The sequence below is a fragment of the Beta vulgaris genome, chromosome 8 (genome assembly GCF_026745355.1).
Source record: "Beta vulgaris subsp. vulgaris cultivar EL10 chromosome 8, EL10.2, whole genome shotgun sequence".
Classification (NCBI taxonomy): Eukaryota; Viridiplantae; Streptophyta; class Magnoliopsida; order Caryophyllales; family Amaranthaceae; genus Beta; species Beta vulgaris.
This window is the reverse complement of record NC_079209.1, coordinates 358,287-372,841: the sequence shown is the minus strand read 5'-3', so window position 1 is coordinate 372,841 and position 14,555 is coordinate 358,287. Positions and strand designations below refer to the sequence as shown.

Below are 14,555 nucleotides of genomic sequence, written 5' to 3'. Positions count from 1 at the left end.
TTGTTTATTTATTTAAACAAAAGTTATTATTAAGATGATTGCTTTTACAAATCTAGCAAAAATGAAGCTACTGCGTACATAATTCATTAGCAAAGCAAAAAAAACGCCGTTGCCGGGGATCGAACCCGGGTCACCCGCGTGACAGGCGGGAATACTTACCACTATACTACAACGACATTTGATGATAGCAACTTAATTAGTTGGTATTTCAACGAGAAAATCATATCAACCGACAACCATATCACTATACCCCCAAGCCGGAACTGTGAGGGGTGACCAAGCAAACATCAATATCTCTAATCTCTACATGTGATTTGTTGAGACATATGTCTTCATTTTAATTTCTCTCAACGCGCTCCTGAAGTTTCATATAATGTATATTCATTTGTAGATGTCATCTGACTTAGGTGATGAAGCTTTATAAAAATGGTACCTATAGTCTTTTATCGAATTCAATTTATATTATGAATCGCTCTCTAACATCCAAAGAAGGTAATGCTCGAAGTCCAAATATTATTAATTTCATAAAATTTTTGGTCTTTTCTGACTTGCTATATATCTAGACCATACAATCTAGACATACATGTTACTACTACACAATAAAATAAAAGAACACGTACATAGCATATAGAGCATCTCGAGTTTATTACCTTCGAGTCATTTTACTATGTTATTCAATAGCTAAGGCCTAGGATTGTGGTAGAAATAATGCCAACAATCTTACTACCTTCGTATCAAAGATATTTTACCTATCTTAAGTTCCTTCCACGTATATTTCGTTTGAGGATATCCCCTTCAGCCCTCTTCATCTTACCTCATTAAAAAAAACATATATTATTACGTCCTAAAAGAAATAGTACATATAACTATTATTCCCGAACACAACATATTATCTGAAAAGAACATATTATCAATTGCAATACAATTTAAAAAACTAAAAGGACAGATTTATATGATCCCCTTAGCAATTAGGTTTATGAACTACCCTTCCTATTGTTACACTTACTACAGTTTACTACAATCACAGCTGATTCAGAGGATCTTGGGAAACTTAACAGCATATGAAACACAGACAGTTCAAAGATACACTTTCCAGCATCCTCCATATCGTCCTTCACATTAATAATGTCAACGAACAACCTTTCCAACACCCTCGCATGTTTTAGGATGAATTGTAAGAACTCAACCATTAATTCACCTCCTTTACGCGGTTGCAGGCCGATGATCTTCACCACCTTGATATGTTCAAGTAGACAGTTAAGCGTTACATAATTCGGATTCGACATCCAGAAATTCTTCTCTTGATAATCAATATTGCAGGACTTGGAGTTCATCTACAATGCAAAACGTACAAGATGTATAAATGTGCATGGTGAGCTTATGAATGTATAAATGTGCATGGTACAAGAAACAAAGTTGTCTCATACAAAAGTGTATATATATTAAGATAATTTTTGGGTGACTCTTTAACTATATAGCAAAAGATTGACATAATCATATACCTGAATGCACCGTTTTTCGGTCATATTGATGATCAAGTTCTCCAACTTAGGGCAATTCTGAAGCATGATTGCTAGTCCGGGAAGTTCCCATTGCTTAAGATTGATATCCAACGTTAAAGTATGGCAATTTGAGAATAAAAAGGGCCAACATTTGACAGATTGAGCCTGTTAAATAATGTAGAAATCATTAGTTTTACAATGAAAGTATATAAATAAAAGGCAGATAAATATAAGGCAATGAATGTAGATCTTAATCACTACTACTTCCGTTACTTAAACTTATACTTTTCACGCAGGTATCACACTACTTTGAGCCTTTATATCTCTAATTTTGTACGTGTAAGAAATTTAAAGAGTCAATATTCTAAAAGTCCATATGCAGATAGTGTCTATTCCTTGGGCCTAAACCATCAGCTTAAGCTTTTGATTGAGTTGGTCCTTTGACAGATCCAACAAAAATAACTTATTCAAGCATTAGATCAAGTAAGACATTAAAAAAATGAACAGAAGTAAAACATAAACCTCACTGAAAGTAAATAAATACTCACGTAGATATTCCAATTTCCTATTAGGGTGAGTTTCTTGACTTGTTGAACACTTCCAAAAAAATCTATTGCACCATAATTGTCACCACCACCACCCTTCTCCTTCTCATAAGAAGGATGGTCATAGTAGTCCTCCTCCTCCTCGTCCTCTTCGTACTCCTCCTCGTCCTCTTCGTACTCCTCCTCCTCCACCACCTCGTCCTCCTCCTCCACCACCACCTCCTCGTCGCGAAAATTGAGTTGAAAGCTTTCATTGGAGAGTTCTAAAGTTGCCTCAACCAACGATGAAAAATTCTCAAGTATACACTTATCATAGCGATTAGAGCCAGAAATAACCAACACTTGAAGTGAAGGAGCCGAAACTCTCAATATCTCCCCATGTTGATTCCTACCAAAGACATATGTACACTCATGAAGTACCAATTCCTTCAAACTTTGAGAGACAACATCTAACTTCTTTATTCCCGTACAAGAATTCAATTCCAACAACTCTAATATAGGACAACCTATCAATATTTTTCCAAGCATATCATCATCTAAATTTTTTATGTGTTTCATTGACAAACTCTTCAACGACTTCCAATTAATATTCATCTCCTTAATCACCGTAAACCCAGCATATGTGACACTCAAACTTGTTAAAATCTCGTTCCTAAACAAGAATCTGGGTAAACAATACCTATTATCTGGGATAAAAAGTTCAAGCTCTTTAACTTTGCGATTTAGTGCTAATTTTATCCATGCATCAATTTCGTAATCACGAGGGCAATTATAAGGAAGATGGAAACAACACTTGCGGAGATTATTATGACGACCTTGGAAAATCAACAAATCATTGATATAACGACTTAACTTTTCATGAATGTATTTAGAGCCTTCATAAGATGGAATATGATTATTTGCGAAAACAAGGGAGGGAAGAGAGTGTCTGAGAGAACGCAAACGTTTAGAGACCAAGCCGGCACGATACACAGCGTCGAAGGTTGGCAGAAAACTAAGGATGTGAATAAGAACTGAGTCTGGTAATTTGCTAAGTTGATCCTCCATTGAAATTGAATTTTTTTTTTCAGTCGAAGAGAATAAGTATAAGAGTAGGAGGCACAGTATATAATAGGAGTACCTAAGAACCCTAATAATACACCTTCACCAAAACGTGGAGATATGATATATATATAGAGAGAGTTTAGGTCATATGTTCGAATCCCTTTTTCCCTTTTTTGTACTTTTGTATTGCGTTCGTGGCTCTGGACAAAAAAATATATCTCTATTATAGAGTTTAGGGCAAAAGTAGGAACGATTATGTTTTTTTTGATAGAGTTTCAGTGCCTCAGTGGTGAGATAAAGAAATCTTTTGTGGAATAGGGGATAGTTAAGGATGAGTAAGAGTAGGAATATGAGGGATTGATAAGTAACTCAAAACCCTAAAATTTACCTAGTTTAATTTAGGATAAATCACATCTTACCACCTAGACTTTTTACGTTTTTAGAAACTCCCACTTTAATGAATTTTTTTTTATAAATTTCCACCTACCATTTTCAATTTTATTAAAAACTCCCACCACTTAACGATTTTTGTTAAATTCCATTAACAAAACCGTTCAATGGGTCCCTCATATACATAATGTTAACGAAATCGAACTTGAAATAGTTGCAAGTCTTTCCAAAAAGTTATAATTCGTTCCAAACTTGCTCCAAAATTGTTGAGATTTTGCCCTTAAATTGATGAAATTGACTTTGATTCCAACGTAAATTAATAATAAAATGCATATATGAGGTCTACTTAACGGTTTTGTTAACGGAATTTAACACAAATCGTTAAGTGGTGGGAGTTTGTAATAAAATTGGAAATGGTAGGTGGAAATTTATAAAAAAACTTCATTAAGGTGGGAGTTTCTAAAAACGTGAAAAGTTTAGGTGGTTTTGAACAAAAATCCTTTAATTTAGGATAAAGATGTATACTTGCTTAGTTGCCCGAATGTATACTTGGGTTCATGTTAATATATATCTTTTCTTCATAATATTTATTAATCTATGCGTCATTTATTGATCTTTGTTGTTGAAATTTTGGCACTATTTAGAAAAACATAGAAGCTTTATGTGGATCTTGTTTGATTCATCTCAATTAATTAGTACTTTTATAGTATCGAACGACGTAGTTTTTGCCATGAATTTGAAGATTCTATATTTGACCATTTAGTAAAAAAAAAAAAAAAGAAGAAGAGTATCACTACAAACAACCATCTCAATTTTTTTATCATCTATAACTCTTTTTAAAAAAAGATAAATTGAAAAGTAATTGTAACAAATGATTATAGCAATAAAATGGTTTGTATTTGTCATTGTTAAATCCCAATTTTGATTATTGTTTTGATGAAATTATCGGTTATTAAGTGTGTATAATATATATTATTTATGAGGTGTGATTATATTAGTTATTGGCACTCTAAAATAGAGATGGTTAACAGTGCGGGTCAATCCAGTCTAGCCCACCTCGTGGGCCGTGTGGGCTGGGCCAGCAAAAAGCCCGATCCAGCCCAGATCAAACCGTAAAATTAGTGCGTGGGTCGTGGGCCAAATTTATTGAGCCCAGTCCACTAAAGCCCGCTACTAAAACCGCCCAGCCCGGACCACGAAACCGGTCCAGCCTGACCCATGAATCGGACCAGCCCAGTCCAAGTAAATATTGAACCAAATTGTGTATATTTTAATCAAATTGTGTATATTTTAATCAAATTGTATATATTTTTATCAAATTACATATATTATAATTCAATCAAATTTTAAAATAATGAACTTATTCATTAATATTAATAATTGTATATATTTTTAATTCATTTTAAAGATTTTATGTAGCAATAATGAATAATTTCAATGGTTAAATATTTTTTTTAAAAAAATTCTCATGTTGGTCCGCCAGCTCGGTCCAGCCCATTAGACCCACGAACCGCTTCCTGAACCGTGAAAACCGGTAACAGACTGGTGTGGGCCAAGATTTTTCAGCCCACGGAGCAGCTCGCCCAACCCATGAATTTCACGGTCCGATCGTGGGCCTTGAAATCTCAGCCCAGCCCGCTACAACCCACGGTCCGGCCCTCCCAGCCCGCACCAGTGGCCATCACTACTCTAAAAGAATCATGTTATAGCCCATACAATTTTTAAATGTTCTTGTTTATTTAGAAAAAACTCTATTATATAAGGAAAGGGGGAGCAATGGTGTCCCCCTATTAATTTACTTAATTGTCCATTAGGTTATCAACTATTACCAAAAAAAAAAAGAAAAAACAAATTAAAGTTAAACTCAAATATAGCATTAAAAAATTAACTTAAATAGTAAAGACAATTTTTTTTTTGAGGGGAAAATAGTAAATGCGATTAAGTTATAATTGAACTACCAAAAAATACACTGATCATAAGATTTGGTACACTTATGCTTAAAAAAGTAAAAAGATATTACATCAATTTAATATCTTATCAATCAATTTACAAACACAATCATTATTACATCAAAATGGAAAATTCAATCGATTCACAAAGTTAAATGATTATTTTAACACAAAGACTGTGCTTATAAAACATAAGAAATCCTACAATAATTCACTTAATATTCTTTTATCGTTCGTCAAGTTTAATTTTAAATACTTGAAAGAAAGAATATAAGTTTAAAAAATTTATAAAAAAATGGGTAAATGATAGAGGCTTAACCTACGAAATTTAGCAAAAAAGATATCTAATGTTCAAAATTTTACCTCTATTTATGCCTAAAAGGACTAGAATTTATATTTGACAAAAAAAAACCAGACACGCATCGCCAGCTGAATTTGATAGTGTTACATAAGTTCACCAACGTTGGTTACACATGCCCATACAATGATACAATAGACTTTTCATTTCAATTTTTTTTCGAAAAGAAAAAACCAAAAAAAAAAAAAAAAAGTCTCTATTTGATCTTCGATGGATCATATCATATACCAATTGTCAGTATTGCATGAAGAGGAAAATAGAAGGGAAGAAAGGAGTCAGACATCATATATATTGTCTAAAGTTAAAAGATAAGTTGAATAAAATAAAATAATCTTAATATATATATAACTCAAGACAAACAAATGTCATGTTGCTACATATAGACATTAACTTATAAAAATGTGTGTTTCAAGACTCGAAAACATGACCTCTCATTTACAACGCTCATATTGGTCTTTGTGGGGAAAAATATCATTTAAAGACATACTTCTATAGTTCTATTTTTGAAGATTTCAAATACACATCATTAAATAATCCGACGTATGACCTGGGACAAGAACTCGTTATTAAAATATATATATATAAGCCCTAACAACTAGAAGAGAGCCTCTTATCAAGTTGACTAGATATCACTTCAATCACAGCTAATATAGAGGATCTTGGGAAGCTTAGCAGCATATGAAATATAGACAGTTGAAATAAGCTTTCCTCTTCATGCTCTGCCCCGGCCTTTTCATCAATACATATGGATAATCTTTCCAATACCTTCGCATGTTTCAGGATAAACTGCATAAACTCCACCACTAGCTCGCCTCCTCTAAGCGGTTCCGCGCCGACGATCTTCACCGTCTTCAGATGTCCAAGTAAGCTCGAGTTTACATAGCTGGGATCTGACTGCCAGAAGTTCTTCCCTTCGAAATCAAATTTGTGGCATTCGCAATCCATCTACGTACCATGCAAGAGATCAAAATAAATGAGTTCCATTTATATAATACTCCCTCCGTCCCATAATATAGTGCCTACTTCATTTTTGGTGAGTCAAACTTTAAAATCTTTAACCGAATATTCTCATTTGTATATATAAAAAGCATATTCATGTAGGATTTTGTTAAATTCGTGTAGTTTCATAATATCAAATTTTTATATTTTTTATTCATACATAATTAAAAATATTAAACGTCAAAGTCACGTCTTGGAGACAGTGTAAAAAAGAAACAAGCACTATATTATGGGACGGATGGAGTACTATATATATATATATATAATATATACACACCCATTTCATATGTTTGCCTATAGATAATATATACATAACCCATTTCAATCATATTATTATAAATTGTCTAACACAAAGTTGCTATTATTCTTTTCAGTGTTCTTTAGCATATTAATTTAGGTTTCTTATTCTCCTCTTGATCTGATTTTACACCAAAAAAATAGATTAGTAGAAGTAATAAGTTATGAGAAAGTACATCACAATTCACAAACCATGCATTATTGTTCAAATCATATCTAGCTGAAAAAACTACAGCCATCAATATAATGGCTATGAATATATAGTGTTGATACCTTATCCCACTGCGGCGTCGTCATATCCATTGTCAAGCTCTCCAACTCAGGGCAACTCTGAAGCATAATTGCTAGTGCAGGAAGTTCCCATTTCTTAAGATTGATATCCAACGTTAAACTCTTACAATTTGAGAATGAATAAGCCCAAGGTTTCGTAGATTGAACCTGTTGTTCATCAATAAGAAATAATTTAGCTGTGATTATTTTCCCAACGGCAAATTTAAACAAATTGCTAGATGTATAAACAAATTTGGCGGACGCTGACCTCTATAGACCGACGGAAAATTACGTCCTCTTTAATATACTGACGCTAAATTTAGAAAAAACAGACATTATTTATCATCTAAAAAAGACGGACGGTATGTTGACTTATACCGTCTGCTTACTATGACGGATGCTAATGTCAGTCGCTATAAAGGCAGATTCTTGTTGTGCAAAGGGACAAAAAATTAGCAGGTAGAAGAGCCTAGCAAAAGGTATTCGAAACAATAAACTCGACAAATCAACTTGGTTCGTTATTTTTTTAAACCGTTTCTATTCATTTACTCTTTACGTCCCAGAAAGATACGAGTAACAAGGAAGACAAAGTGAAGAAACAAACGAAAATTCACATAAAGTAGTAAATACTCACATGGAGATTCCAAGTTCCTAATAGAGTGAGTTTCTTGACATGTTGAACACTTCCAAAGAAATTTATCACATTATCATATTCATAACTATCTTCACCATTATCATCATCACCATAACTATCATAAAATTCACCATCATGCCAAAAGCTTTCAAAAAACATAGTTGCTTCAACCAACGACGACAAATTCTCGAATGTACACTTATTAAAACGATTAGAACCAGAAATAACCAAAACTCGAAGTGAAGGAGCAGAAACTCTCAATATTTTCCCACGTTGATTCCTATTATTACTATATACACAATCATAAATCACCAATTCCTTCAAACTTTTAGAGACAATATCTACCTTCTTTATCCCTCTACAAGATTTCAATTCTAAAAACTCTAATATAGGACAACCTACCAATATTTTTGCAAGCATATCATCATCTAAATCTGTTATATGTGTCATTGACAAACTCTTCAAAGACTTCCAATGAATATGCATCTCCTTAACAACGTTGTTAAACCCAACCCTACTTAAACTCAAACTTGTTAAAATCTCGTTCTTAAACAAGAATCTTGGTAAACAATAAAAACGACAATCTGATGATGATCTGACAAATAAAATTTCAAGCTCTCTAACTTTTTTGCGATGAAGTGTTAATTTTATCCATGTATCAAGGTCGTGATCATTAGGGCAATAACCATTATAATAAAGATGGAAGCAACACCTACGGAGATTATCATGATCTTGGAAAACTAAGATATCATTGATGTAACGACATAAGTTATGGCCTTGACAAGATGGGATGGCCTTGTCTAGGAAAACAAGGGAGGGAAGAGAGAGTTTAAGAGAAGCAAAACGTTTTGAGACGAAACCGGCACAATACATAGCGTCGAATGTTGGAAGAAAACTAAGAATGTGGATAATAATTGAGTCTGGTAATTTGCTAAATTGATCACACGTTGAAGGTTGAAGATGCCATCGTTGAAAATCTTTTACTATGGCTTTGGAGGTTGAAGACGCCATTTTAAGAGAAACTTTTTTCAAAGAGGGAGAAGTAGGACTAGGGGTCTGTTCTCCCAGTTGAAGAAAACAGGTACTGAAAGTAGGAGGCACAATATATATATATATAGGAACCCTAATAATACATCTCCACAAACGTGTGAAGATAGGAATTAGAAAGTTTATTTTTTGATAGAGTTTCATAATTTCAATAAAGTCGTTGTAGTATAGTGGTAAGTATTCCCGCCTGTCACGCGGGTGACCCGGGTTCGATCCCCGGCAACGGCGTTAAGTTTTGTCTTTCGATATTATTTTTGTTTTAGTTTTGTCTTTCGATATTATTTTTGTTTTAGTTTTGTCTTTCGATATTATTTTTGTTTTAGTTTTGTCTTTCGATATTATGTTTGTTTTAGTTTTGTCTTTCGATATTATGTTTGTTTTAGTTTTGTCTTTCGATATTATTTTTGTTTTAGTTTTGTCTTTCGATATTATTTTTGTTTTAGTTTTGTCTTTCGATATTATTTTTGTTTTAGTTTTGTCTTTTAATATTATTTTTGTTTTAGTTTTGTCTTTCAATAATATTTTTGTTTTAGTTTTATATTTTATATTATTATCTTGCTTAATTACTCGTAGGAGTGAGATTTGAGTTAGGGTTTTATTGATTGACATTGTGATTATCCCTTGAATGCATGTGTTGCCTATGGGAGTGGCTTAATTATACGATTTAGGTAGTTTTATGCACCCTTGAGAGAGGGCTTAAAGCAAGTTAGTTAATTAAGAGTCAATAATCTCAATTAGTTGCTTGGTTTTCTTTCCTCTATGTTTCACCCTTCTAATATCCTAAATCATGATTGGTTGATGTTGGATCCTATTTGATTTTTGGTACTTAGTTTAGTTCGATAAACTTTAGTTGGTAGTTGACATATTTCGACTCTTTTTCGGCCTAACTTATTGTTAAATTAACACATATTGGTGTTCCTTAGTCCTTGTGGAAGAATGATCCTTACTTGCCACTTTACTTAGTTTAGTGGTTTAGTTAGTTATTTTGAGTTGAGAAGATAAGTAACGACCTAACTTTAATTTTCCTATATTAAAATGACGTTGTTGCCAGAGACTTCGACTTACATTGATTTGATGAAAGACAAACGTTTAGAGATCAAGACGGCACGATACACAACTTCGAATGTTGGTAGGAAACTAAGAATGTGAATAAGAATTGAGTCTGGTAATTTGCTAAGGCTATGTTTAGTTCACCTGAAATTTTCTGATCTGAACTTATTAGATCTGATTTGAACTTATTTTTTCTGATCTGATCTGATCTGAACTTATTTTTTCTGATTACAAGATCTTATCTTTTAGATTTTTCTCAATATATAAGAAAAAATATAGTCATGTGGGGTCTTGTTTGATTCATCTCAATGAGTACTTTATTAATATTCAATTATTATAATTTTTACTAATATGTAATGAAAGATATAATGATTTTTAAATATAAGCATAATCTGAACTGATCTGATCTGAACTTATTTTTTCTGCTCTGATATGATCTGATCGATTAGATCTGAAATAAGCAAAAATAAGGTGAACTGAACATAGTCTTAGGGTGTAGGACTAGGTGCGAAACCCTAAAAAGAAGTGTTAAATAATGTTCATTCTTTTTATAGAGTTTGACTGTATTTTTTCACCAGCAAAGCCCTACCTGCCCTCTCACATCTAATTTATCATTCATGTAGGGTTCATGAATGCTTCTTTTCCTTATTTCTTTCAAAAAAAAAAAGCAGATCCCTTGATTTCTTAAAAACTCATCATATATATTATATATTATATGGGAATTGGAGTTGACTCAAGTGGTGAGCATTTTCATCTTCCCTGACAAGGTTTAGGGTTCAATTCCTACTCCAATCATTTGCTTGGGATTTAGGGAGGTTTGGGGGTGTTTGGCTTGTAATGGGTCTTTGGGTTGGAAAAAATAAATAGGTAGGAGTTAGTGGAGTATTATTTTTTATTAGAGAGAGAGATTGATAACTATATGTAAAATGAATTTGACCATATAAAGAATAGGAGTGTAAAAACTAATTTGGGACAAACATAAAAGAAAAGTGTTCAAATTATTTTGGGTCGAATAAAGTATTATTCTTTCCATTTTCACGCGATGTGTGCAAAAGCAAATACAAAGTTTAATTTTTTTTAAGAAAATTGGTACATTGAAAGAAAAACTGATGTGCACTTCTCTCGTTCACTGTATTTTACACTTGTTCTTAGGAGAAAGGAAGGAAAGGATGGAAAAAAAACACAGATGCAGTCATGCACATGCGGCATCAATAGAAAAAATGTTTTTTTTTCCTTTTGAAAGGTTGAAAAAGTGGTATATAAAAACTGAGAAGTCATGGGTCAACAGTGAAAATCAATATGTCAATGCCTGAAAATAGGATAAGATTATCTCTCGCAAAAAAATAAAATTCATAGGTCTTAATTTGCTAGAAAAATTATTAAAAGTTATTTCTCGCAAGAAGCTAGTGGTATATTTTAGTTATTGTTTTGATGAAATTATCGGTTATCAAACCATAAAAATGTGTGTTTCAAGACTCAAACAACTCTCATTTACAATTCTCATGCTAGTCTTGTGGGGAAAAAATCATTTAAAGACATAGTATATTTCTATTTTCAAAGACTTCAAACGTACATCATTAAATAATCCGGGATGTATAGCACGGGACAACAACTAGCTACGTAAATGTCTGTGAAGAGAGCTTCTTATTAGGGTGACTAGATATGACTTCAATAACGGCTAATATAGAGGATCTTGGGAAGCTTAACAACATATGAAATACAGACCGTTGAAATAAACTTTCAACTGCATGCGCTTTCCCTGCCTTCTCATCAATACATATTGATAATCTTTCCAATACCTTCGCATGTTTCAGGATAAACTGCATAAACTCCACCACTAGCTCGCCTCCTCTAAGCGGCCGCGCGCCGACGATCTTCACGGTCTTCAGATGTCTAAGTAGGCAGTTCAAGTTTACATAGCTGGGATCTGACTTCCAGAAGTTCTTCCCTTCAAAATCAAATTTGCGGCATTTGCAATCCAACTACGTACCATATATAGACAATATTTTTTTTAGGTGAAATCGGCATAAAATCAAAACTTAAATATAATTTTGGCTAGAGAGCTTACAACAATCCGATAATATATATATAAGCTCCATGATACAATTATTAGGGATTTGGGGATATTTGATATTTCACATGTTTGCCTGATAATATATAGTATATAAATACCCATTTCACATGAAATTTAGTAGAAAATAATCTACTGATCATGAGGCTTTCCCAATTTAAATCAATCCTATTATAAATTGTCTAACAAAAAGTTACGTTGCTGGGAAGATGTTCACATACAAAAAATCAATATCTTGTGAGAAAATTTTCTGTTATGATTTATAATTTCAATGTAGATTGTGAAATAGGAGGATATTTCAACTCATTATACTTATTTCAGAAAATTAATTTATAGAAATTTTCCAATAATTCTAACACCTAGTAGAATAAGCATGAAATCAATTCCAATTAATTCAAATACGTCAAAACTAGTTGAATTGACGCATTTTTAGGTTTTCTATGATGTATCCATATGCGTTTTTTCAACTACCGCTAGATATTATTTTTTTGCAAGAAGGATCTTCAATTTTTCTCTCCTTACAAGAGAATTCTCCTTAACTTAAAAAAAATATATGCGTTTTATTTAACATTTTCAATTTTGTCACCAAGAGATTGCAAATAAGATGGTAGACACGAGTCTACCATCTAACTGGTGCACACCATTCTATACGGCGTTGTTTCGCATTATAATACAATGAACAAAACAACATCCTCAATGAACAAGCTAAGCAACATGAAGATGAAAGTAGAACAAAAGAACAACACACGAGACTCAATGAACATCTGAATCAGCAATGAACAACAAAGAAAAAAAAGATAAACATAAGAGGAAATATCTGATGAACAACCACTCAACCTAATGATCCGACAAAAAAAAAACACAATGAACAAAAAATATTTGCAATAAACAAACTAAGAAACATAAAGATAAATGTCAACAAAGGAGAATCGTCAAGATCGATGTTCATTGGTGAACAGTTGATATACATTAATTTCACATGTTCATTAGAACAGTTGATGTACATTAGTACTAGTCCACCATTTACCAATTGTCAAGTGATCTACATAGTACCTCAAGGCTCAAGGGTAATAATTTCTTGCTATCTTATAGGCTGGCCCCTCTCACCAAAAAAATATAATGAATCCATTAGCTACTTACTAGTTACTACTATTCTTTTCAGTGTTCTTTAGCATATTAATTTATTTTCTTATTCTCCTCTCGATCTGATTTTGAACCAAAAAAGTAGATTAGTAGAAGTAATAAGTTATGAGAAAGTACATCAAAAACCATGCATGAGGGAAGTAACACATGCAAGTTACGTAGTTCAATCATATATTCATATATAGCTGAAAAAACTACAGCCATCAATGGCTATGAATAGTGCTGATACCTTATGCGACTGCGGCGTCGTCATATCGATTGTCAAGCTCTCTAACTCAGGGCAACTCTCAAGCATAATTGCTAGTCCAGGAAGTTCCCATTTCTTAAGATTGATAACCAACGTCAAACTCTTACAATTTGAGAATGAATAAACCCAAGGTTTCGTAGATTGAACCTGTTGTTCATCAATAAGAAATAATTTATTTAGCTGTGATTATTATTTTCTCAACGGCAAATTTAAACAAATTGCTAGATATATATACAAAGGGACAAAAAATGTCAGTTGAAACTGTTAAGGTACTGAAACTGATAAGTTAGCTGATTGCATAACTTGTTTGGTAAAATTATTTATGACTGTAGCTGAAATATCTTTTTAGACTTAAAAAGATAAAAAAGAAAATAAAAAAATTTCAGCACATGATCTCAGACGCTATATTTTTCTCCAACTCAATTTCATTCAAATTTTGGACTTAAATTTTATTTAAGTTCCTCCACCAAACATAGCCTTTTTTAAAAGAAAAAATTAGCATGTAGAAGAGCCTAGCAAAAGGTATTCTAAACAATAAATCGACAAATCAACTTGGTTATTTTTTGAAACCGTTTCTATTCATTTACTCTTTACGTCCCAGCAGAAAGATACGAGTAACAAGGAAGACAAAGTGTGAATTCAGCTTACTAAAGTTGAATTATTATGAAGGAAACATCATTCCAGAGAGAGAAATAAGAAGAAGAAAATTATATCTGTATATTATATCACAACAATGCTTTACAAGAGATATATATACAAGCTACAAATGTAAACTTCCCTAACACACTTTATAAACTTCTCATACAAGTTGTCTAACTAACTCTGAAAAGTATACAGCAAGTTTCTAACTAACTTTATGCTAAATATAACTTTAAGAGTAGAATAGGTGTAGTAACACCCCCTCCTCAAGCTGGAATAGAGATGATCATTCAGAGAGAATCATTCCAAGCTTGACAGTCAAAAATTTGTGCTGCACAGAACCAAGAGCCTTTGTCATAATGTCAGCAAT

General features: G+C 32.7%; 2 protein-coding genes and 2 non-coding genes across 4 annotated transcripts; 1 reads left to right on the top strand and 3 right to left on the bottom strand.

Annotated features, from left to right (window-relative positions):
• Window positions 1–104: 104 nt before the first annotated feature.
• On the bottom strand, window positions 105–176 carry TRNAD-GUC (transfer RNA aspartic acid (anticodon GUC)). Its single transcript has one exon. It is a non-coding gene; the product is annotated as a tRNA-Asp (tRNA).
• Window positions 177–974: 798 nt separating this feature from the next.
• LOC104909131 (putative F-box/LRR-repeat protein At3g28410) lies at window positions 975–3,094 on the bottom strand. The gene is made up of 3 exons (XM_010698339.1): window positions 2,321–3,094; window positions 1,503–1,667; window positions 975–1,334 (listed from the first exon to the last, which is right to left on the bottom strand). Exons 1-3 carry the CDS (start codon window positions 3,092–3,094, stop codon window positions 975–977), a joined length of 1,299 nt encoding a protein of 432 aa, XP_010696641.1.
• A 3,282-nt stretch (window positions 3,095–6,376) lies between these two features.
• On the bottom strand, window positions 6,377–8,999 carry LOC104909130 (probable F-box protein At1g60180). Its single transcript, XM_010698337.1, has 3 exons — window positions 7,989–8,999; window positions 7,358–7,522; window positions 6,377–6,733 (listed from the first exon to the last, which is right to left on the bottom strand). The coding sequence occupies exons 1-3, from the start codon at window positions 8,997–8,999 to the stop codon at window positions 6,377–6,379; spliced, it is 1,533 nt and encodes a 510-aa protein (XP_010696639.1).
• A 192-nt stretch (window positions 9,000–9,191) lies between these two features.
• Window positions 9,192–9,263, top strand: TRNAD-GUC (transfer RNA aspartic acid (anticodon GUC)). The gene has a single exon. It is a non-coding gene; the product is annotated as a tRNA-Asp (tRNA).
• The last annotated feature ends 5,292 nt before the right edge of the window (window positions 9,264–14,555 follow it).